Source organism: Propithecus coquereli, unplaced genomic scaffold, assembly GCF_000956105.1.
Source record: "Propithecus coquereli isolate 6110/MARCELLA unplaced genomic scaffold, Pcoq_1.0 Scaffold67, whole genome shotgun sequence".
Lineage (NCBI taxonomy): Eukaryota > Metazoa > Chordata > Mammalia > Primates > Indriidae > Propithecus > Propithecus coquereli.
The window spans coordinates 5,006,636-5,032,663 of record NW_012152729.1 but is presented as its reverse complement, the minus strand read 5'-3'; the positions used below and the strand labels follow the sequence as shown (position 1 = coordinate 5,032,663).

General features: G+C 43.5%; 1 protein-coding gene across 1 annotated transcript; it reads right to left on the bottom strand.

The window, feature by feature from the left end:
* Positions 1 to 1,169: 1,169 nt before the first annotated feature.
* DYNC1LI2 (dynein, cytoplasmic 1, light intermediate chain 2) lies at positions 1,170 to 25,607 on the bottom strand. The gene is made up of 13 exons (XM_012660552.1): positions 25,475 to 25,607; positions 25,243 to 25,316; positions 22,845 to 22,961; positions 18,037 to 18,267; positions 13,499 to 13,668; positions 12,585 to 12,678; positions 11,220 to 11,355; positions 8,966 to 9,077; positions 8,300 to 8,359; positions 7,562 to 7,603; positions 7,061 to 7,178; positions 6,080 to 6,196; positions 1,170 to 4,147 (listed from the first exon to the last, which is right to left on the bottom strand). The coding sequence occupies exons 1-13, from the start codon at positions 25,579 to 25,581 to the stop codon at positions 4,047 to 4,049; spliced, it is 1,479 nt and encodes a 492-aa protein (XP_012516006.1). The 5' UTR covers positions 25,582 to 25,607; the 3' UTR covers positions 1,170 to 4,046.
* Positions 25,608 to 26,028: the final 421 nt, after the last annotated feature.

Genomic DNA, 26,028 nt, shown 5'->3' with positions numbered 1-26,028 from the left:
CTGGTTGAAAGGGCTCCCTCTATTCAAACTTGGGGCAGTTTGAGCATCAAGAATGACAGTTTATAGAGTGTAACACTTTTAATTAAAAAAAATAAGACTGTAAGTCTACAGGGATAACGACCCAAAAAGGGCAGAGGGACAAAACCTCTTCTGTACAGATGAATGCCAGCTAATACACAGAAGAAATGATGGGATAAGAAAATTACCCTTAATGTGATAACTGACTTAGGCAACAGTGGGTGCTATAAGCATAAGTAAAAGGTGACTGAAGACCAATATATTCAACAATGTCACCCCACAGATTACTTGAGAGATCTGAAGGACACAACCTTAACCAAGGAATCAAACCCAGCATCACCAATACAGGGACAACCTGATGTGACATACTGGAAATATACAACCTCATTTATTGAGAATGAAGCATTCTTGCAAAAATGTTTAACCAGAATCAAATCATGAGGAAACAGTAAGACAAATCTAGGACATGGGACTTTCTGTAAGACAACTGGCCTGGACTCATCTGATTTATTTAGGGCTGAAACACCCCAATGTTTAAAATTTATTTTAAATGATTCAAGGGGAAAAGTGTGTGTGTGAGCATGCACACGTATATGACAAAAGATGATAGAGGAGAGCAGAGCATATATGACAAAGTTAAAAATTGGTGAATCTATGTAAAAAAAAAATGGGGTTCATTAAACCCTTTCAACTTTTCTATAGGTTTACAATTTTTCAAAATAAATACTTCAGGGAAAATTTATGTGATAAATCAGCTGTAAAGAACAAAAAATTCAACCTGCTTAAAGTGAGTGCAATAATCAGAAATGTAATTCATATACTGTAATATAAAGAATTCAACTTCTCGAACAGATTTTACTGTGTTCCATTTAAATAAGTGAAAAGCACTCAGCCCAGTTCAGACAATGAACTGATTCAAGAGGCAAGAAAATACACTGGACAACTTACAAAGCCCACTGCACACATAGCTTAGTAACTCCACAGCCTTTGAAATGCGGCTTTATAATGCTATTCTTTCCAGAATCTCTGATAATTTCAAGTAAGAGAGGAAAACAGTTTTACCTACATGATCAGATACCCCATATGAATAGCTGTCAGTTCAATATTTCTCCAGTGGGATGATTTATCACAAAGAAAGTCACCAAAAATTGTAAGCAGTCTGGATTCGTGTTTATTGAAGCCAGTAATTAGAGACATCTTCTTTTTTTCCAGCACTAGAAAGCAAGGTTCCACATGACTGCATACTGCACCCGGATAGAGCCACACCCCTGGACTAAGGCTGGTGGGGGATAATCTGCAGTCCTAATTTTAAGTTAAAAACACCAATAAACTTAGTATATAGACGATAGTGAACTTTCACTTACAGCATCAACATTGTTAAGGTCATGATGTACAGAGCAGTCACTTTCAACTTCGTTAAATTAATAAAACACGACAATGTCTTCAGTTTAAATACTGATTTTAAAATGCCAATTAAAAAAAAAGTGCAAACAAAATAAAATACTCTAGCAGCATACCTGTTGCAATTTTAGGGAAGACCAATTCATGGCCTTTATCTGGGCCACATCTTCAAGGTTGGGCTTATTTTTCTTTGATTTTTTTATTTTAAACACAAACAGCAGATGTAACCACTATGATGTGTATAAATAGTAATAAAATTGTCTTTAACAGTCTACCATATAAGTGTGTTCTGCAAATAAAATGAATTTTACTTTAAAAAGTAAAGGCTGTTCATTATTTGGCCTTTGGTTCCAATGCTTGAAAGCCCCCAAATAACACAAATCATCTCCCCTCCTCCCACCCCTCAAAAAGAACCCTGTAGCTCCCCAAAGCTGGTAGACTTTGGCAACCACTGAGTACATGACACTATGTATCAGTTTCTTCTGATACTAGGAGCATCCACTTGTCATGAGAAAATAAAAGTGGTCTCCCAGAAACCTTCCTTCACAAGACAGGTGTCTTAGCATTTCATCAGTTTTAGTACATTTTATATTGACACAAAAAGTGCTTATCAGTTCAAAAGATAAAAATAAACAAAAACTAAAATTTTGCATTAGAATTTAAAATCACACCATATCCCTCTTAGGCATGTGCCTTTCCAAGAATTCCTTCTTGTTTCTGAGGTTACTCATTTTGCCCCAGCTGCTAGAGAGGGATTAAGTGACCCCACCTTTAGTGTGGCCACAAGCTGTATGACATCTATTGGTCACTACACCACAACTCTCATTCCACGGTCAGTTTACTGTCATTACCTAGACGATCTGGTAATTGGAAGCCACAATACATTTGTTTAAAACAAAAACTGAATTTAAAAAGGAAAAAATAGTGTATTTCAACAAAACTGGCACAAGAAACATGTTTTTGTTTGTCAGAAAGGCAAGTAAATACTTAGCTTTCTCCTTAACAGTGTTCAGACCTTTACTAAAGCAATTCAAGACAGTCTTAAGAGTCCTGTTATACAACAAAGGATATTTAAGTTATGCCCAGTACTACATTAGTGGTCAGTCAAATCTGGTATGTAAAAGTAATGACATTAGGGAAGTTATGCTCAGACACAGTACAACAAACATTCATATAAAAAAAGTAAACTCCACATAGTGAACTGTGGTTTTTTTCCCTTGGTTTGACAACAAAATTTTATACATTAACTTCATGGTAGTGTTTGCATTTAAATGCTCTGTGTCATATATAAAATTAAAAGTGCCATTTCAAATCCACAGAAGTCATTTCCAGGATAGTGGTGTGACATGACAATGTGCATGAATATGCCCTAAGTGGGGAGACACCTGAAACTCTCATTTCCGTAAGAAAAAAAAAGACGGCTACATTTTATGAAAAACACTTAAGAGAAATGTGTCATTTCCATTTTCAATATAAAACATTCACACTTATTCGTCCATCTGATAGCAACGATCAGACCAGGGAGCTAGGACAAGACCCTTCTGCATCATTGGAACTCCGTGAAGATTTCCACGGACTGTAAGGCAGGGACTGGTGCAAGCCAATTAACCAGAGTGCAATTACATTAAAAACCTCCCCCAGACTTTCTGTACCACATTGCATTATGGCAAAATGAGAGGTCAATTACCCATTTTCTACTAGTAGGCCAGTCTGTGGTAGTAAAAAAACAAAAAAAAAAAATTTAATTTAAAAAACAAAGCAAAGCAGGAGCTATTTAAAAAAAAACACAATTCAAAGTAAACTAATTTTGTAACTGCTGACTTTGAACCTACCCCACAGTGACTGTCTGCCCCATACGTGGAGCCCAGCACCTCCCGTGAGGACAGAGCCTGGGCCAAGCATGTGAGTCCTAGGCAGCTGCCATTGTTCCCACCCCTGGGGTCACCTCCACCTGACTCAGGAGCCCCCACAATCAACACATCTTTCATATAAGTTAAAGATGCATTCTGAACAAGTCTAATTCCCATTTTGTTTCGTGTTTAGTTTGGAAATGCTTTTAATTTTAAGTCTTAAACAATGATTCTTCAACTTCTACTGAACACACAGTATTTACTAACACTGCTCATCTCCTCCTTCCTCCACCTCCCTCAACGTTCAGCTTCCCCACCATCACTTCTCTCATTCCTCCCTTCAGTCTTTCTCTTTCCTGGACTTTCTGCTACTAATCTGCGTCCCAAGAACAAATGAATTTGCTAACACGAAACTGGTCAGACTAACCACCCTCTCATCAATGATTTCCTGGTCTCATTTGCTCCACCCTGATAGAAAGTGGGCCCTCTTTCTCTCGCTCTACCTTCCCCTCCACAAGAAGCCCAGCTGTGCTTGCCTCCCTCTAGAGAGCCATATGCCCAAGAGTCCAAGGGTTATCCTTAACAAAGGGGTCTGACATGTAACCTTCCTAAATGTGCATTTCACACTTGGACAAGCCAATGAAGTTTTTTGTTTTAAGTTCATCTCCCCTGCCCCCAAAAAACTGATAGCATGTGCCATATCAGAAAAATCCTGGTCTTAGCAGATCAATATACATAGTTATTTGGTCATTGGACATATGCACGTTTTAAGGAGGGTCAGGCTTCATTTTCTGTTGAAGAGTTTGTTACCATGGAGTCTGGTTTTCGAGTCATTCTATCCAGTTCTTCCTGAACATTTGACAACACAGTCTTTTGTCCTAAAAAAAACAAAAACAAAAAGCAAAGCAGTGATGTGAGAACAGAAAACAATTTTTTTTCCTCTTTTTTTATTTTTAAAGATGGGGTCTCATTATGTTGCCCAGGCTGGTCTTGAACTCCTGGCCTCAAGTGATCCTCCCACCTCAGCTTCCCAAAGTGCTGGGATTACAGGCATGAGCCACCATGCCCATCTCAGAAAACATTTTTTTAAAGGGAGAATTTAAAATTATACATATTTCTCTAATCATTTGATGATAGGACCCTCAATAGGAATAGAAAAGCCTATTTTCATTACAATAAGGAGACAGACCCTAATTCAGCCCTTCTTAATTCCAAGTGTTACAAATCAGTGTTTCCCCAACTACGTGACTACTGCCTGACAGGGTGTGCCTTTGTGCCAAACACAAGGACCTTTCTGAAAACCTTCTTACCACCCAACCAACCCCCAACCCCTGTGCATTCTTTTTTTTTATTTTTTTTTGAGACAGAGTCTCACTCTTTTTGCCCGGGCTAGAGTGCCGTGGCGTCAGCCTAGCTCACAGCAACCTCAAATTCCTGGGCTCAAGCGATCCTTCTGCCTCAGCCTCCCGAGTAGCTGGGACTACAGGCATGCGCCACCATGCCTGGCTAATTTTTTCTATATATTTTTAGTTGTCCGATTAATTTCTTTCTATTTTTAGTAGAGACGGGGTCTCGCTCTTGCTCAGGCTGGTTTCGAACTCCTGAGTTCAAACAATCCGCCCGCCTCAGCCTCACAGAGTGTTAGGATTACTGGCGTGAGCCACCGTGCCCGGCCCCCTGTTCACTCTTACCACCATCTTCCTAGAGGTGATACCTCAGTTTCAACAATGCAGCAAACTATTTTCTTTGTCCCAGACAAGTGTTTAGAATTTGTTTCTAATTATTAATACAACACTCTAGACTGACTCACATGGGTAGCCTGGAAACATCCTGTTTCAGTAAGAATTAAAGAATATAGCCAGATAGTTCAATCCTGCACAAAGTCAGCACTCATATTTTTCTGCTGTCAAACACTAACTGAGGCCTGGCAATGGACCCCTATTTTCCATTAGGGAATAATGCCAGCCCACAGCCTGGGCCACCAGACCAGACTATGAGTCTTTAAGAACTCCAGAGCCACTGGAAGCCCAGGCTGCCCCAAGGATAGAGTGATCTCCTGAGGGTCTCCGTTGCTCTGGAAACATCAATTAGGGAAAACACTGTGTTAACATACCTTATAGCCAATGGAAAATTGAAAGCAAAGACCTTTTTTAAATGTCCTCCAGCTTCCTGGGACAATGTGTAATTCTCATGGAACTTGGTTATTTTGTTTCAGAGACCTCCAAGATGTACAGACTAGCCCTAACAGCCCACATGGAAGGACAGGTGGGTGGCCACCAAGAGGGTGTGTGTGTGTATGTGTGTGTGTGTGTGAGTGAGTGAGTGACGGGGGGAACATCATGGAGGAGGCGACAAAGACCCTCCAGGGAGACAGTGACAGGTCATAGGCTCCAACTCACAGCAAGATTGGGGGCAGTGGGGTATACAAAAATCCTTATAGCACCACAGAAAATTAATTCAATAAAATGTAAATGGTACACTCTCCATGGACCATGAACTCCAGTGGAGAGAGCTTCTACACCAGGGCCATGTATATAATTTAGGCTATATCTCACCTCACCCAATAGCCAGTTTCCGAGAACCAGAACGTACATAAATCCCACTTTAAATGTGCCAAGCAAACCTGCGTGGTGATAAGGTAATCCCATTGAAAGTATGGCACACTGCTCAGTATAAAGTGAAGGTCTGCTTCCTTGTTGACTATTCAGAAAACCAAGGGTCTGTGGGTCACGTGAAGGCAGACATTCCTGTATGCCTCCACAGCACTGCTCAACCACAAGAGTCACAGGTCTCTGAGGGCCCTTCTGTACCTGACTTCTTGGCCGTGCTCTGTACCCCACCAGCACCAGGACTTCCAGGAGAGCCTGTCTTTTTACTCAACAGACTGTTGAAGAAGCTGGCCAACACCCCTTCACTTGCTGCATTATCTAAAGGAAAAATTAAGGAAAAAAAAGTATCACACAAACTGGATGACTTAATTATTATCAAAAATACCCCCTTGTTCTCAGCTTGGAATTAGCCATTTGTGTATACCATTTTCTTAGGATACTGACATAGAATAATAATACTCAGTTACTATGCATCCTTATAATGGCTACTGTGGAGGCTAATTATGTGTTAGCATGATTACCAAGTGGAATCATGTTTACATTCCCCACCTGTTTGGGGGCAGAACGGAGCCACATCATCTCCCCGTTCATGAGGCAGTGCTTTTCAAAGTTCTATGAGCCCTCAACACTCCAAACCTGAAAAGCTCACATCCTGAATAGAAGACACTCATCAAATAAGTAAGAACTAAATAAAACTTTGTTTTGATGGTTTTGTTGAGGCCAATATCTTTGGGTATCACTAAGCCACTGGGATAATGGCTGAACTAACAAGCAATTGAGCTTGACAAGAAAAGTGAAGGAGAAAAAATCCCACGCTTCATAAATAGTAATAACATAGTAGTTTATAATATAAACATGATGAGAAACAATTCAGAGGATCCAAAATACACATTTTTAAGTGACTTCCTATTTTGTATTCTTCTCTGAAGGAACCTGCAGGGCCAAACTGAGGTCTCGCAAAAAGCCAAGTGCATGGGCCACTGATTCCAACAAACGAACAGGCCCTGGTCTCTACCAACCATGAACCTCTTGCCTTTGGAAGAGGGGAAGTAGAAAGCAGCTCTTATTGGGAAAGAACACAGCGCAGCTTTCATGGGTCTCTACCTTACGGACTTGGCCACTCAGCCCCTGCATGGCTGGGGCCTAGGACTAAACTACTCTCCACAGACACAGGATACATACTTTTGATGTTTGGGTCCGGCTTCTTTACTGATGTGCCTGGAGAGGCGCTAGGCACAGCAGCGGGTCCGCCCCGGCCCTGGGTCCTTGGAGAGCCAGAGGGTCCTCTTGCAGGGGATTCCTAAGTCCAAAACCAGCTCAGGTCACACACAGGCATAAAAATAACAAAAAGTACATATTCCAAAAATGAAGACACGCTTCTGCAGGCTACGGTGCAGGACCGGAAGTTTGCTCTCAGCTCAGGCCCTTCCTAGATCTGTTTCTCCCGAGAGAAGAGATATCAAGATAACGACGACAGCTCACTCTAATTCCCAGAGTTATATTTCTTCATCAGACATTTCCTGAGTTTCTACTATGTTCCTGGCCATCAGCCTTTAGAGAAACCAAATTCCCTTTGAAAATATGAAAGCCCACACAATCATAAGCTCTCACAAATAATGGGATAAAGTTTGAAGACACCCACGACACTGGGCCTTGACCCTCTGTTTAGTGTAAGGTACTCACGGAGGCTCTCGTGGGCGTGGCTGGCTGCTTGGCAAGGAGTGACTGCAAAGAGAGGGACAAACTGGCCATTAACCAAGGCCTGCAGAGTGCACTGAAGGTCTGGAGAAAAACTTACTCCAAGTATTCCACTAGAGGGCACCCTTAACAACAACCAAGTCCTATGTTTTACATCATAAATGCAAAAAAATTATATTAGGCAGTTTGGCATATGGTGCAAAAATAAGTAACCAGTTTTGAAGCTAAAGAAGCAAGCAGAGCACAGAAAGGAGGAACAGTTGGAAAAAGAACCGTCAAAGACCCCTGCCGACCTGACTGTACCATCAGGCATACCCATGACATGTCTAACGATAGTCCAGGTGAGAGAAATGTGAGGTGGGGCTTGCATTGGGAACTGTCAGCTGGGGGAGTTACTCTCCTCACCTGCAAAATGGGCACTACCTGCACAGGGCTGTGTAGGACTACATGAAATAATAGAAGCAAGGTAAAACCTGCATTTCCAGTGAAAGAGCCCTTAAAAAGATACTAAACCTATCCTGGTAGGAGACTCTGCAAGGCAGCCAAGTGGTCCAACCCCAGCTAAGCTTGAAACGGGAGTGAATGAGAAGGTGGCCTATCTCAACCCCTCTACCGTTGTCAGCTCTTTGTGACTCCCCACGTGCAGACACCCCCAACCCTGCCCTAGGAGCTGGCATTTCATGCACGAGAAGGCCTCTGTTCTACCCTCACTGGTCTTCTTACCTGTTGCTTCATTAGGAACACCTGCTCATCCTCTGCTGCCAACTCTTTGTCGTGAACCAGCTGTGAAGCAACACACACGTTTGTGGCCACAGGCCAAGAACACTCCCAACTACTGTCAAAATTCATGCTGAAAGGAGAACCTTGGGCTCAGGCCTCAACATGGGTCTCAGGGATCCCTGCTGAGACTGCAGAGTTACATTTTTCTGGTCTGGCACGGACCTTTTCCCAAAACCAGCTGTGGCATGTAGCCAAGTGGCATTTTTAAAGTCTGGCAGGTTTTAAACAACACCTTCCAGATCAGGGTCTGCAAGACATCGCACATGTGAGGGGATCTAGTAATAGCAACTCAGAGGCAGCACTGGCAGGACTTAATGGGAAACACCACCCAACTTCACGCGGGCACTCCAACCACCCCACCACCCTGACGTAACACCAGACCTCATTTAAAGAGGAACAAAAAGGCCCGTGGGTTACTTTTTCCCCCCAAGTCGTGCAATGTGTAAGACCTGTTTCTTTATAGGTTTCTTTTCCCATTAAAAAACACCTAAACTTTTTCCTCCTCTTTTTCCTTTCTTTTCTTTCCTTTTTTGACATTAATCTAAAGAAGAAGGAAAAAAACAAAACAAAACAAAACACCTGAAGTCGTACAGAGACTGATTTGGGTACCTTTCTCACAGGAGGTTTCACAATAAAGTCTTCATATGCATCTTCTGGCTTCACAGTTGTGAAATTTTCATGTAAAATAGCTATTTTCTTTTCATTGTCCCAGCCTGCAGGTCTAAAGACAAAGAGGGGTGACTTGCTTTTCCCGGGACTACCTTACGGCACACTCAGAGCACATTCGGGGTCAGAGAGGACTCCTGGGTAAGACCTTGTCCCACGAGATCTGGTTTGTAGCTGCTGCGGGTGGCTTGCAGCTTTTGGTAGATAAGCCAAAATTCACTGCAGGATAACTCATCCCATCAACAAACGGGGCCCCCTCCATCCTGAGTTCACAGGCCCAGGGCTTAAGGAGCCAGTATGAAATCTGACTGGCTCCACATGCTGCCCCACTGGAAGCTCTCCCACAACTCCACCTGGAAGAGCAAGGACACAATGGGGCCCTCTTCCGACAGAGGACAGAGCTCAGGATGGGACTGTTTCTCTTGGGCTTTGGCATGGAGGCTCCCCTCCTGTGGCTTGTTTATTTCTCTGAGAACTCTACCAACAGCGACTATCTTGTGGATTGGTTCAATAATTTTGCTGGTGTGGGAAGATGTGCCCTGGAGCCAAGGGGCAACTAGCGCCTGTGTCTATCCTGGGCCTCAAACCAAAGGGACACAAGGAGTCCTTGAGGCTCCTACATGGGTGCTGCTCACCTCAGTAACAAAAGGCAAGATGGTACCCAGGTTCCATAAAGTTAAGCTGCAGCCTAGCGTTCCCACCTGAATCTCTTACAATTGTAAAATAGTAAATTTGTAATATTGTAAAATTGTAAAAAGGTAGCAATTGTAAAATGTCCTGTATGACACACTTTTGAACTCAAGCAGCTCTGAAAGATGGCAAGTGACTGTTCTCATGGGTCTCTCATTCTCCATCTGACTCCTGCTCCATAGCTCTACAACCAAGAGGGCGCTTAGCCAGGACACTCCACCCAAACAGACTTGTTGACTTTAGCAGTGTCCAGACAGGCAACTACCAATAGGACCAAAGGTGCAAAGGGACAGAGCACGGTCAAGATATTGCCATGACCCACACAGCCTTCAGAAGTGGTGAGATAGTTCTCTATTCCAGACCACCCCTAAATCCAGCCAATCTCCCTGCTCCTCCGGATCATATGAGATTTGGGCACTAAGTGGTTCCAAGAACACACCACTCACTGAGCTTGTGGCTTTGGTGCCTGTCTGACTGCTCTAGACAGTTCTCTAAAATCAGGCCATGCCTATAGGTATGCTGTCTGTAAGTAGCCCAGGTAAGGCTCGCCTTCAATGTGCAGGAGGCAACCTACTCAGTTCCCTGACAACTCCTGGCTTTCACGCTTCTAGCCTCTTGTGGACTGGTCCTCCCACCCCCACTTCTAGTCCGCCTGGGATACATCACTCATCTTCCAGCATCACCCTCTCTGGCCTCCCTGCCACACTTCCTCCACTACCCCATCGCTGCCCTTCCCCTCTTCAGCTATGTGTGTGTCCCCTACAGTGCCATGTGCAAGGACAATATCATTCATTCATTTCTGTGTCCCAGTAGAGAACCTAGGTGGTGCTGAGGTTTGCTGAATGAACAACTATAATCTTTTTTAAGTCAAGAGGATATCTAAGCCCTGAATATCCATCTGCTAACACAAGTCTTGTCAGAGACCGCAGCTTCATCATCTATTTATGCATCCAGGAATGTTTATGATTCTCCCGTGAGAGAAAGACACAAACTCTGGAAAACAGGTGTCCAAGTCTTTGTCAAGGACAATCAACCCCAGTGGCTCCCAAAATGTGAAATGCCAGAAACACCATAAGCACTCAGTATAGCCACAGCCCACGCCCACAGGGATGCCAAGAAAGCAGATGCTTTAACAGAAGACATTCAAGATCCCAAAGTACAATTCCCTATACTTCCCCCTCAGCCAGCATGTTACCAGAGTTGACAGTAAGTGCCCAAAATGGCTGGCTTAAGTTGTGGCAACTTGTGCTCAGTGAAGAAAGGCAGAAGCCCAGACCACGCCACCTACTTCCTTCAGGAAGAATGCCTCATAATCTGGAAAGGAGCAGAGAAGGGAAGGCTGGGTGTATCATCACTGGTGAGTACAGCCCAAGCACTTTACCCAAAGGCAGCAAAAGAGCTGGCTGCACAAGACACTGACAGAAGGATTCATACTTAAAAGGGTAACATGTAAAAAGCAAATGTACTATAGAGAAGAGTCTGAAAGCATCACCTCTAAAGAACTTACATAAAAACGGCATCCTTTTCCACAACTAAGGCGGGTGTGGTAAAGTGGAAACCATATGTTTTATGAACAATATACTTAAACAACAAGTCGAGGTTTTTCTCTTCCTTCACTGATGTGTAAATCAAGGCAGCTCCATCTAATCAACCTGCTTAAGGAAAACCAATTCACTGCAGGAGGAGACAAAATCAAACACATACAAGCACACTCCTCAAAGTACTACTCACAAGTTCATCAGTTTTTGATCAACACATGAGCAACAGAAACTATTACAATTTTTAAAATTACAATTAATATCATAGCAGATGAACCAAGTCAAAAGGACAAAACATGCTGATGCTAGAGGGTTATGTAGTTCTTTTTTTTTTTTTAACATGTGAACTGTTGTCTTGGTCCCTCAGGGTACTTCCCAAGAAGTCAAGTTAATGGCTCAGGCTAGCCCAGGAAAATACCTTCAGTATATCAAGGTACACAGATTCCTTCCCAGGCAGATGCTCAAATATGACCAAGTTTATCATTAAACACACCTTTTATGAGAAATGGGTGCCAAGAAGCTAATGGGCCCAAAGCAAACAGTAAGAACTCATCCCTCGCCCCCACTCCAGGGTGTGGAACTAAGGCACCAACTATTATTGGCCTTTTACAGAACAAGACTCAAAGACTGCTGACACAGCATCTTTCTCATGGATAGCACAAAGCATAAACATATCGGAAACACCTGTAGCATATAAAACAATATCCTGTTTGGTAATTAACCTTTCATGCATAAAAGCAAAGTTTAAAATATTTCTAAGACAGCATGATAAAAGTAATTTGGTAACTAAATGATCATATATCAGCTTCTTCATATGAAAGCCTATAAAATGTATAGAATTAAAAATAAAAAGTAGGCCAGGCGTGGTGGCTCATGCCTGTAATCCTAGTACTCTGGGAGGCCGAGGCGGGAGGATCGCTCGAGGTCAGGAGTTCAAGAACAGCATGAGCAAGAGCAAGACCCCGTCTCTACTAAAAATAGAAATTAGCTGGACAACTAAAAATATATAGAAAAAATTAGGCAGGCACAGTGGCGCATGCCTGTAGTCCCAGCTAATTGGAAGGCTGAGGCAGGAGGATCGTTTAAGCCCAGGAGTTTGAGGTTGCTGTGAGCTAGGCTGATGCCACAGCACTCTAGCCTGGGCAAGAGAGCGAGACTCTGTCCACCCCCCAAAAAAACGTAGGCATGAGTTAATATAAAACTAGTAAAAAGACATATACAATTTCTGCCTGGCAGAAGACTATTCTGGGTTCACGAGGTACTTTATCTCTTTGATGATGCCCTATTTGGAGGGAAGCCTGAGCCCCAGGCCCCACACAATGCCCCAAGGATACACTGGAGGCAGAACCTCCGCAGGTGCGACTGGATGAAGTCCAAATGCTCATCTCTGTAATCGTGCTCCTTCTCCAGGACACTTACTGCATCACACTGCAGGGAAGACAGAAAAAGAGTCATCTTTTAGCCCCTCTGCCTACTGAAGATGGGAACAGCACCTTCTTAAGAAATAAAGTATCATAGTTTCAAAGAAGAAAGCCATAGTCAAGGGTCCAAGCATTAATTAGAGAAGAGTAAAAAAGAAGTGGAGATTTTTCTCTTTCATCTTGGGCCTCAGTTTCTTTATCTGTAATGTAGGGATATAATAGGCCTGATCACCTCACAGCTGTTCTAAACATCAAACAAGGTCACGTCAGGAGACAGGCCCACTGTACACAGCTGTGCACTCCACTCCAAAGGGCTCCGTTCTTAAGAACAGGATGAGAATGGCACATCCTATAGTTGGGCAGAATAAAGTACTTTTGAAAACCAAAATGTTTTCGTACACAACAGACACAACTTTATTTCTCTATGACTGAATTTGATTTCTATTCCCACCTCATCATTCTACTTTTTCACCATCAGTTTGGACCAGAATAATCAGGGGTAGGGAACCTGCAGCCTGACTCCTGGATGAGATGAACTGGTTTACATAGCCTTAAGAAAACTGCTTTTAGTTCTGAGTTTGTAAGTCAACAGTGCTTCATAGAGAGATGAACCCAGGCCATGAGCAAACTGAGTGATGCCATGTTTCCAGCAGCAATATTAAATGATCATATTTTATACCCTGACATATTCAATGTCCCTTAATAAATCCCGAATAAGCCTAATTCTCCCTTGGGAAGAAACTTCATCAAAGCTTCTCAAACTTTCTTTCAGACAGTGATTGTTCATTAGCCAAACCCAGCCAAGCTTATAATTCCCTGGCACGCACCTTTGTACACACCACCAACACCGGGATCCCCAGGTTATGAGTCAGCACGTTATCACCCAGAGGCAGGGCAACATTTTCTTCATCCGAGCCTGAGGTCAGAGGGCCTCTCCTCTGTGGGGAACCTTGACAACCTTCTTCAGGCTCGATATAGTCTTGAAAATCTTTTACAACTACAGAGGAAAAAAGAAATAAAAATTATATACACACACAAATAAAAATACCCATTAGCTTTAGAACACTGAAAAAGGCAGTAAGAAGCACAAAACAAGCAGTTGTGTGTGACAAACCTCCCAGTCGCATCTAACTGCAGTATTAAGGATCTGGGGATGGTGATGCGAAATGCCAATTCTGACATATTCAGTCTGAGCTTTGTAACATCAAAGCAGCCAAGACTTTCCCAGGAACATCCTTAATTGCATCCAACTCCTACAGACATTTTCAAAAAAAATTCTAAGGCTTCAATAGTTCCTACTATGAAAAAAGCCACTTTTCTTATATATCTTACATTTTCAAAATACCTGAACTGTTGAACTGTGTTACTTCAACACAGGCAACCATTAGAAATAGCTGTAACTTAAAAAAATCATCAGAGTCCTCATTAGAAATGCTTAGCATGCTATTTTCACACAGTCGAGGTATGTCAGCACTAAGTCTCCAGGCTGGACTTGCCCAGCACCAGATGCATTTCTTCTTTATCCTCACTCTTGTGGACTCCAGACTTATCTTTAGGGACTCCTTAGTCACATGTACAGTGTTCATGGCCTGTTCCTGCTTAACACAAGAAAGGGTCAGTGGCACAACATCTGCTTCTTGGCACACAACACTCATTACTCTGGCTAAGGAGGGCATTCAAGCTCAGAGTGGTCCATACCTCAGTTAAGCCAAGTGAACACAAAGCCCACAGATCTGCACCTTTATGCAGGCACTTCAAGGCCCTCATGTTAAGCCAGAGAACAAGGACATGATGGTTAAAGCTACTGAGTAGGAGGAGAAAATAGGCAGCTCTACCCTTCTAAGCCCAATAGGACCAAAGAACCAAAAGGCCTTTTATTTCTTACTAACAACATGCTCACTAAGTAAATGCAAATAACAGGACTGAAGAGGACCTAGAGAAAGGTGCACCTACTCCTCTTCACCCATAAAACAGGTTTCAAACATTTTAAAACAGTAAGTTGTTATTTACAACGATTTTAGGTTATCATTATATGAGCTTCTGAAGTCATATGGGAGCTCACTGTCTTTCATAAAATAATGGACAAACTGAAAACTAATTAAGCCCTAATGTGCAGATTTGATAATATTTCATCTCTACAACCTCTCTTTAATTAATTCACACAACTTCACTGTCAATATAAATATTCCACTTAAGTGATCTTTACTCCATTTCAGACAAAAACAGAAGAACTTAACATGGTTGTTGAAGGGTTATTTTTAAAGGAATCGAATATTCTCACATTTTCTCTTTAAAAGCATTTTAATAGTCTTCAAATCAATGAAAAATATAATGGCTTAACTGCCTGGATAAGCTCTAACCACCCAAGATCTCAAAAGGCACTTAACTAGGGCTTCCCACAGGGCAGAGCCTGCAACAGGTCACAGGTAAGCTAAGCTACGGTGGGAAGTGAGGTGGGGGCAGGGCAGCTCGGGCAGCCTGCTCCATGAACCTCTATTACCCAGTGTGCTACACAAGCTCTGCTGTATTCTGTGTGCCATCATGTGAAAATAGTTTGGAAGCCCTGGGTTAGACTATTCGCACTCCAAAGAAATGACTTAATTGTGGCTGTCCAACAACAGTAGGAATTTTTTTAAAAATAATTTAGCCTTTTAGAAAACCATTTGGAAGGCAGAGCAAATGTGCATAACATACAAGTAAGTGAAAAAAGGAAGTATTAAAAATAGTAAGGACTGTGAAATTTGGATAGTAAAATGTGCATTTTCCTTAGGGTATATACATTCGGTGGTGTTAACAATTTCTTTCTAGTTAGTGGGACGGCCAGTATTTCACAGCAGGGGACATCAGGCCACTGGGGGCTTCCCTTCCACACTGAATGGGAGTGAGCACAGGAAGGAGAGTGCAGGGCACTCTACCTTCACTGCTGCTGCCTCTTTCTCATCTTTTCCCTCCTATCTCATTGATTGTTTCCACAGTCCAGAGAAGACCCCATAGACCTACATAAGGAAGCAAGTCAAGCCCCAGACATAAAGCAGAAAAGGTAAGCCTAACATACAAACAAGCACCACCTTCTGGCGGCTCTCAGGATTGCTTTCTCTCTCACTCATGGTCCTGCAATCAAACAGCTGCCAAAAAGACCCAGGACCACTGGAGAACCTAACCCTGAAAAGAGAATGACCAGCTTTCCAAAATCAGCAGACTGGAGACAGGCGTTGGATTGGAAACCAGGTTAGATAACCGCCCTTCACTCATTTAATATAATACCTAGAGTCCAATTAATCTGGAAAGCAAGAGTCCTCTGGGCAAGAGGATAGCCAAATGCTTTATTAAAATGTAACCAAAACCCAGCAATAACAAAGGCAACCTCCAACATGCACTGCAAGGGCATGACTACCATTCCAAACACCTCACAGAAGGGGTGGAAAAAGCAGAGAGGCTCTCCGAAAGTCAACCAGAATCATAAGACATAGACAAGGTTCTGGCGATCGCTAGTTGCTCTCCTTATAACCCAACTGAACTCTGACACTTAAAACATGAGGCCACACAGGATGAAGACTACATTTCCCAGCCAACTTAAAAGGCAGCAATCACGTGTCCTTCAGCCCTTCTTTCCTCTTCCTCCACCCTCCTGCCTGATACTCGGATGTGAAGGCTACAGCTCTAGTTGTTAGGAGGAAGAGAACCACACCCTAAGAATGACGAAGCAGTAAGCACAAAGGAGCGAGGGTCCTTGAGCTGTATTCCCAGGGCTGCTTTCCAGTCTTGAACTGCTCAGCTCTAAATTTCACTTACAGGAGAGAGAAATCTCGGTTTCTTTTAAGCCATCTTTATCTCGGGTTTTGTGTCACATGCCGCTGAATCTAATCCTAAGTGACACAGACATCAATGACTAAGACCACAAAATAAATTCAGTGTCTCATGGAAACTTAAGCTCACCAGGAGCAGGCATAGGCATTCTGTCCGCTGTATTCTCAGCGCCTGGAACAGTATCTGGTACAGGGCAGACACTTTCCCTATCTGGGAAAAAACAGCACCCTAAGCTCAATCTCTCTCTTTTTTCTGTTTTAACAAATCTTTACAAGGTTATCACCCTAAGAAAAAAGGTTCAGAGAACTAAAGTCTCCAGTGTATTAACCCACTAATCTGGGTACAAAGCTATATGTGCAGTGGATGGAAAACTGGTCTTCAGCCTCAGAACTATTCTGAGAAGTTGTCTTTAGGATCTTTATTTCAGGGGAAAAAGAGGCATTATCTAGAAAGGTCAGTGGTTGAAGACAGACGAGCTGAGCTGCATAACAATCACTGCAGCACACGTGCGGGTGACTAGGAAAACACACATGCACACAACAAACCAAAGAATAAGATGATAGTTTGAGCTGATGTGGGACAGAAGCAAGATGAAGTGTGGGACAGGAAGACACACAGCAGGAAATTTGATTTAAAAACCATATCAAAATTTCTGAAACCTTCTGCCAGGGAGTGTGAAGATCCTGTGTGCCATGTCCCAAAAGCCCTTATTAATTCACTAGAAGGAGTGATGTCATCCTGTGGAAATAAGCCAGAATGGGCCAATCCCGCCCTGGCCAAGACGGCTGCCGCTGCTGTGGCTCCAGCCCCTGCCCCTCCCATTTCCCTGGCAAGTGGACAGAAGCTGATGTAACTGCACAGAAGCAAGGGAAAGGAAAAACAGGCTTCTGAACCACATTAAGGAAAAAAAAAAAAACACCAACCTTCCTGTAATTTGAAAGTTGTTTTCAGAAGGACATGGATGTCTTAGTCTTAAAATAGCCTTTTCATTTTAATGACAAAAAAATGACCTTTCTATTTCTAACCAAAATCATATATGCTGGATTCCAAAATGAACTGAGGTAGGAGCTGAAAGCTTTTTTTTTTTAGGGCTTCCTCTAGGCCTATCAACAATATGGTCCACAGGGCAGTGGACTCACCCTGCAGAGATCACAGCAAACCCTCACACCCTCTGATGCTAACTCAGCAGATAGAGAGTAACACAAAAGCATAAAGACCCACCGAACTGATCACATTTTTGAGGAGAGAAGAACTCTTATTTTAAAAAAGAACCAATGAAGATAATAAGGAATATTGATTGGTTTTCTTCAACTGTGACACCTGAGTTAAAGACTGCTTTGAATACTTTTTGACTTCTGAATTTATAAGAGCAGATCTGAAATAAATGGTGCAAACAAAACACAAACACCACACAAGGGAAACCTCTTGACTGTGAAAAGGAAGGCGGTTAGAACCATCCAAAGAAACTAGTGAATCTTCCAATGAAGAAAATTCTATTTTACAAGCCAAGCAAGGTCATGATAAAACAGAAAAGCAAAGAAAATTCTATTTTACTTACATTTCCGTTCCAGCTCCCTCATTTCTTCTGGTGGAATTTTCATTTTATCAATGTGCTCACGTAAAACACTAGCCCATTTCTGTAGAGATTCCATCACTGTCCAAGGTCTAGACATGTCTGCAACAAAAATGACCAGGGTCTCTGGCAAGGATTCAGCAGAAACTGCAAACTTCAGCAGGCCTTTGTGGTACAGGTCTCCATCCAAAATCCACACATTGCAGCGTGTGTGATCTGAGAAAAGAAATGAGAAAGGAAATGTTATCACCCATCGACAACCACAGCTATAAGCACAGCTATAAGAAGAGACACTTGAAGGTGATAGCCATGAATCTATACAGAATGCAAAATTTATTTATTTGGAGACAAGGTCTTGCTCTGTCACCCAGGCTGGAGTGCAATGCCATGATCATAGCTCACTGCAGCCTTGAACTCCTGCACTCAAGCAATCCTCCCACCTTAGTATCCCGAGTAGCGGGTACCCCAAGTGCACGCCACCACATCTGGCTAATTTTTTTCTTTCTTTTTTTTTTTTTTTAGAGACAGGGGTCTCACTATATTGCCCAGACTGATCTCAAACTCCTGGTCTCAAGGGATCATTCCACCTCAGCCTCTCGAGTAGTTCAGATTACAGGCACAAGCCACCTCAACCAGATAGACTGTAAAATTTAGAAATCTAAACCAAACAGGGCCCAAATACTCAGTGGACAGCAATTCTTGATCCTGATGAATTATCTAGACTTTAAAATTTAAAAACTACCATAATATTTCAAGTGTCCACATCTAAAAAGATTTCAGCAATGTCTAAGAAGTAAAGAGTGAGAGTATCTAAGTTTTCAATAAAAACCAAAAGGTACTAATGTTTACTGGTCAACTGTGCCACAATCTAAATAATCCATTGTCCTAAGATACCAGCAATCTGTGAGGCAGTGAGCTATGCCAAAGAGCCTGTGTTTAAACAAGCCCATCTTGTGTCAGTCACACTAAGCAATGTGTTCACATACTACGAATGGTGCCACAGAGACAGGACCTTTGTATTTAAATGCCAAGATAAAATCGTTACTTATATAAATTGAGATATGAATTACTAGATGCCTAATGATATTAAGGAACTAGTTATTTTTATTACAATAATGATATGGTTGTGTTTTTTAAAAATCCTTATCTTATAGAAGTATTCATAAATGAAATGATACAATGTCTGAATATCCAGTGGGGACTAAAAGGTAAAAAGTGTGAGAGTATAGTTGAAATAAAATTGACCAAGAACTGGTAGTAGTTAAAGCCAGGTACACTGTGGTTCACAGTACCAGTCTCTCCACTTTGTATACATTTTTTTCTTTTTTTTTCAACCACTAAGCCTTTAGGACTGAGTACACATTTTTTGTTTTCTATAATAAAACGTTAAAACACATTCACACAGATGTGCAAGTGCTAATATTTAATGAAACATGTGGCTCCAAAATCATACCTGGATGATTTAAATGTAGCAGACAATTCTCCAAACTGACAATATATTTTTAGAAATTTTTAGACATCTTTGAGAATTATTTTTTAAAGTACCTTTGAGAGAAAACTCCTTACCATCAAAAATATCATTTCATTAACTTCCTTTCCAATAATTCCAACTGTACTTTTAAAATCTATCTTCCATTAGTTACCTTTTTTGTCTAATCAATTCATTAACATGCTATAAAAAATTATATTCATGGTCGGGCATGGTGGCTCACGCCTGTAATCCTAGCACTCTGGGAGGCCGAGGCGGGTGGATCGTTTGAGGTCAGGAGTTCGAGACCAGCCTGAGCAAGAGCGAGACCCCGTCTCTACTAAAAATAGAAAGAAATGATTTGGACAACTAAAAATCTATATAGAAAAAATTAGCCGGACATGGTGGCGCATATCTGTAGTCCCAGCTACTCGGGAGGCTGAGGCAGTAGGATTGCTCGAGCCCAGGAGTTTGAGGTTGCTGTGAGCTAGGCTGACACCATGGCACTCTAGCCCGGGCAACACAGTGAGACTCTGTCTCCAAAAAAAAAAATTATATTCATGACTTTATGTTAAAAATATAAGGAATCTAAAGCTAGCTATACTTTCAAACTCTAATATATTTTAGATAGTCGTTTTAGTTTGGGTTCTGTGAACATCCTCAAAAATACTGCTCTGTACCCAAAGTCTGTGGGTTTTAATGCCTACCCATCAGCAGGCATGGTTCCTTTTTTCAGCCTCTCTCCCCACTGCCCACTACACATAACTCACCCATGTGCTCAGAGATTAAACACACCACATGTAGCATTGGACAGAGGCCCCCAATCCTGGAGGCAGAGGTCTTTTGACATGTCATGTTCCCACTACAAACCAGGTACAAGCCAGACACTATTTTCTCTACCTGGGTGATTGCCTGCAAAGTATATTTATAACCCAGTCACACCACAGTAAAAAAGGCTAGGGCTGAAAGATGTATAATTAACCACAAATAAGGGCAACTCTTCCATCAAGCAGGAACTCACAAGTAGGCGGCCTTAAAAAAAAATCCTATAAATGCAGAGACCAAGAAGTTTTTAAGGTAAACTTAAAGGAATCTGAAATAGAAGTTAGCATGTACTTCAACTCAAAGACAAGTAAATATGGTTAACACGATGCTTTGGCATAAAATATGCTTATGCCATCTTGAAACAAAAGAGACTATAGAGTTTCACAGAATTATCTGATCATGTTTTGTACTTTCAAAAGAAACAAGACAAAAAAGTACTAGAGCCATCACTGTGTCTCAAGCACTGTTACACCTGACACACACTGTCTCTCATTCTGACAACCTGCAATACAGGCACTGTTACCTCATTCTACAAATGAGGAAACTCAAGTGCAGAACGGTTAAGTCAGTTACCGAGATCACACAACCATCGACTACAGGAGAGGCATTCTGAACCAGTTCTGTCCGGCTCCAAAGCCCAAGCTCTTTCCACAATAACCATGCTGCCCAACAAAGGCAGGAAGCAAAAGACACAGACCCGTGAGGTCCTCTAGGCCAGGTTCGGGAGCCCGAGTCCCAGCCCTATATGCACAGACTCAGTGGGCCTACATGGGCACCTGAATGCGCCTGTCCTTACACAAGACAAAGCCCTTAGCACTGGGTCTACCTCCTGCCCTCACTTTCACATCCTTCAGGGAAGTTCCGCATGAGAAAGGAAGCCAGGGGAGGGGAGCAGGAATAAAATCCAGAGGGTGCTAAGATGACTGCTAAATTAACATTAATACAGTGTAGGTTTCCAAGATTTTTTTTTTTTTTTTTAAAGCTTGAGGAAGAAATTCTTGTCATCACAGGTGTGAGGACTGACAAGGCATTCTAGGATTTAGAGATGCTGGGCTTCAGAGTCTTATACTTTTTACGTCTTTTTTTTTCCTTAGAAACAGGGTCTCACTCTTATTCAGCCTGGTCTCAAACTCCTGAGCTCATGCAATCCTCCCGTCTTGGCCTCCCAGAGTGCTAGGATTACAGGCGTGAGCCACTGCGCCCAGCCAGTTTCCAAGCTTTAACAAGAGACTCTTACCCACGCTCTTTACTAAACAGCTCTTGGAGATGGCAGAATTAGAGTGCTGGAAAAGACCTTTGTCCAGCATCTTCATTTTAGCAATAAGGAAGTGAGGGACCAGACGCAACAGCATTAGCCTCTCTTATATAATCATCATCATGATCTTTACTGTTTAAGTGAGTAAAGGCAAATATAAAGAAAGTAATTTAACAAATATACGTCATCTTCAGACTATACAGATAACTTACCTACAAATAAAAAAAGACCTAGGCACCAATAATTATTTATTTTAGTCATTCAGAAGTTCTAACATAAAACCTAGAAGATTATAAAGGAGGCATTACTGAGTAGTTGTTAACAAAACTTTTACTCCAATCCAAGTCGCAATTATAAAAAAAAAAGTTTTAAATTATATGCAATCCTTAAAGAGTGTTTACCATGTTTTTATTTATTTTTGAGATGGGGTCTCCCTACCTATTGCCCAGGCTGGTCTCCAATTCCTGGAATCAAGCAATCCTCCCACCTCAGCCTCTCGAGTAGCTGGGATTAAATGTATACAGTCCTGCACCTGGCTACCAAGTGCTTTTAATCATCCTAACTGGGTAGAAACTATTATTACCCATATTTTAGAAATGAAGAATTAAAGAACATTTTTACCCCTGAGCCTCTCTATTCTCTCCACCAGAAGAAACACAGGAAATTAGCATTTCTAAATTGTCACAAAGAGACTCAGAAAACTCTCCTGTGAACATATGTTAAATTGTCATCACACTCTGAACCACACCAATTTCAGATTCTCCACTAGAACCAGGCAGAGCCATAATGGTACCCAGATCAGTCTGCCAAGCATTTCTTTCATAGAAAACAGAGCTTATAAAAATCTTTCTTACTGGGCCTATAATACCAGTTACTCAGGAGGCTAAGGCAAGAAGATTAGCTGAGCCCAGGAATTCAAGACCAGCCTGGGCAACATAGCAAGACCCCATCTTTAAAAAAATCTTTCTCACTACCTTTATGTTTATGTGAAACTTTACCTTTTAAGTGCAGGCTAGTGAGAACAGCTGTTAAGAGTTCAATGTCCCATTTTTGCTAACATACTCCATAAAGGAAAGTGAGTGAAGTCTTGCAAAAGACATATGTTTCATCTATTCCCTGTGACTAATTCTCTTAGAACTAAACAGAAAACTTCGAATGCCTGGTCATGTTGCAGGGGCTTCTGCAAGGAGTCAGAGTCCTATACATGTCTGTCCCCTTATCATCATGGATCAATGTTTCACTTACCATCTCGGTCCTCATCATGGACACTGAGGTAGAGATACTCGAGGCCTCTTCCTTTTTTGCCATGCTCAGCTCCTTGTAGTTTAGTCATGAGGGTTGTTTTACCAGAACCATCTTCACCTACATGTGTTAGCAAGACAAAGGTGCATTGTTTATTCTGGGCTAGGTTGGGCAGTCATTTGCAATGACCAGGAACAACTAAAAATTTCATGCAAACCCTGCTGCTGAGGTCTCACCTGCTTTCATAAACAAAGCAGACCTTGCTGGAGGAGTGGTTGAAGGTGTGGGGAGGCAGGAGAGGGGGTGAGGGGGGTGGTCAAGGCAGCAAATTCCAAGATCAAAAATGACATTCTAGGCTGGGCCCTGTAGCTCACGCCTGTAATCCTAGCACTCTGGGAGGCTGAGGCAGGAGGATTGCTTGAGTTCAGGAGTTTGAGACCAACCTGAGCAAGAGTGAGACCCCATCTCTACTAAAAATAGAAAAGTTAGCCAGGTTTCATGGTACATGTCTGTAGTTCCAGCTACTCGGAGGCAGGAGGATCACTTGAGCCCAGGAGCTTGAGGTTGCAGTGAGCTACAATGAGACCACTGTACTCTACCCAGGATAACAGAATGGACTATGTCTATATACATAAATAAAAAAAATAAAATGACATTCTACTGCAGTTATCCTTACTTCATAAGGAAAGGAACAGGCTGGTCCACAGGCCTTATCTACAATTTATATGACACACATTTAGAAAAGTGAAAGCCAAAGATGGGGTTAGTTTCTCATAAAATAAACTTTTACCACAACAAAAGTAAGAAGTACAACTAACCTCAAAGTCCAGGAACTATGAACTAAAAAAGTCTAATCCTGCCCCACAATCATAAAGAATGGAAGTTATTCATTTTTCACTTTAGTACATCTCCTTCATATAGCATACCGAAGGCTAGGAGACCAAAGAAAATAATTACAGACCTAAGCAAAACTCTTAACTACAATCTCAGTAATTATCAAGTGCTTCCTCATCTCCCTCCACCCAACTAACACTGCCCCACCAAATCTCTAAACATCAAGGAGAACCACTACCAACAAATATCACTAGGCACTCCTGGCATTTAATAATATGGAATTACAGAACATGAGAACTGAAAGGCAGTCAACAGATCAAAGACCCCCTCTCCGCCCCCAGTGTCACTACCTTATTCAGGTTCTCCGCATCCCATCTGTACCAGGGTAAGCACTTGTCAGCCTGACTTCAAGTTGTCTGCTCATTTTGAGTTACCTGTCACTCTGCAGCCAGCTGTCTATCTAAAACACCGATCTGGTGAACCTGATCCCCCGCTTCTTGCCGCTCTCTAAGGGTCCTCTATTACCTACCACAAGGGTCGTCACTTGAGAAAGACCATATACTCTCTCCAGAAACAAGAGGAAAACCCCCAAGGCAAAGATTCCCACAAGGATTGGGGGATGGAGCTGAGACAAAAGGCCCTTGAGAATTGGAAGCCTTCAAGAAAAAGCATTAACTCCTTAGCCTTTCACAATCTGCCCCCAACTTACCAATCACAAGGAGCTTCTAGCAGTTTCCAAACCCCACACTCTTGCTACCTCTGTGCCTTTGCATGTTGACACATGCTTCAAAACACCCAACCCTTCAACTACCATCTTTCAACAGCTCCAAGCAGTGTGATGCTCCCACAGTAATCTGCCCATGCCTGGCATGGTGTAGTGCAATCACCATCACTCTGTCTTCCACTAGACTGAGATTCTTGTGTAGCGTCTAAGGGATGTCTGTGCTATCCCAGTGACCGGCCCACAGGTTCCACTCGACAAATGGGTTTGCTGTGTGAATGTACACAAATTCCCTCACTTGTATGAGAGGAAACCGAGGCCAGAGACATTAAGAGACCTGACTCAGGTAACCTAGCAGTAAGTGTTAGAGTAATGCAGGAAAAGTCCCCGATGCTGACTCCCAGGATGCTGACTCCCAGGCCTGCCGTTCTTTCGCAAAGTCCCTAAAACCTCCGACTGTGCAACGCTCATGAGGATCAAGGAAGGCTCCCGTGGCATCTCCCCACAGCCCCGAGCCCAGATCAGCACATTCTCCCTTCTTCTCCACCTAACTTTCTCATCTATTCACTACCCTCTCAGCGACCTCAATTTCGTAGCTGTCGAGGCTATAGGCGCAGGGAGTGAGGACGTTGGAAGCAAGGGTGATCTCGCGGCCAATTGATTGAAGGAATGTGCCGACAACCACTCCAACCCCAGGCTGCCAAACCAGGGTCTACCGGGCCCTCCCAGGCCGAGCAGGTTGCATGCGGGCAGGCGGCAGGAAAGGGGAACGCTGGGACCTCTGGGAGGGGCATCCGCCTCGCCCACCCCAGCGCCCTGGGGCAACGCCCCGCCGCCGGCGCTCACCGAAGACCAGGATGTTCTTGCCGGACGGCAGCTTGGACCTGGCGCGGGTGGACACTTCGCTCAGGATCGAGGACCTGCGCGACAATGGCAAGGGCGGTCAGCCCCGGGGCCGGCCTGGGATGGTCCGGCCCGCGACGACCAGTCGGTCCGACAGTCCGACCCAGCGCGGCCGGTTCCCCCCTGACTGTGCCCTCCCCGGCCCGGCCGCCCGGCCGCCCGCCCGCGGCCTCACCATAGGCTCTGGCCCTCCTCTTCCTCACTGGTTAGGTCGCCGGCGGCCGCCACAGCGGGCCCGTTGGGCCCCAGCAGCAGCTTCTTCTCCACCCCCACCGGCGCCATCTTGCCAACTGCAGCCACAAAGAGGGCCCTCCCCTGGGCCCGCCGAGGACCCGCGAGGACCCCGGCCGGGCCGCCCGCCGCCCGCCGTTCCCCGCAGCGCGGTGCCCCTTGCCCGCCGCCCGCGCTTCAGGGGCCGTGGCGTCCAACGAGTCTTTTCTAGGCTGGCGATGTCCGCGAGCTCCTATAGGTCGCGAAGGTGGCGGGCGGCGGTCAGGCGGCGACCGGGGCAGCCATGCGTGGGGAGGTGGGCACCGCCCAGACCGATGGCGCACTGGCGGCCTCTGCCGGCCGAGGGGCGCAGCGCAGCATCCCTTCCCACTCGCGGCTCCCGGTGAGCCACTCCCCTTGTGCGGTAGAGGGCCAGGCAGCGGGATGAACTGATGCGGAAAGCCTAGCGTTTGGAATGAGACTGATGCCAGAGTCACACATTATCTCAATGAATCTTAT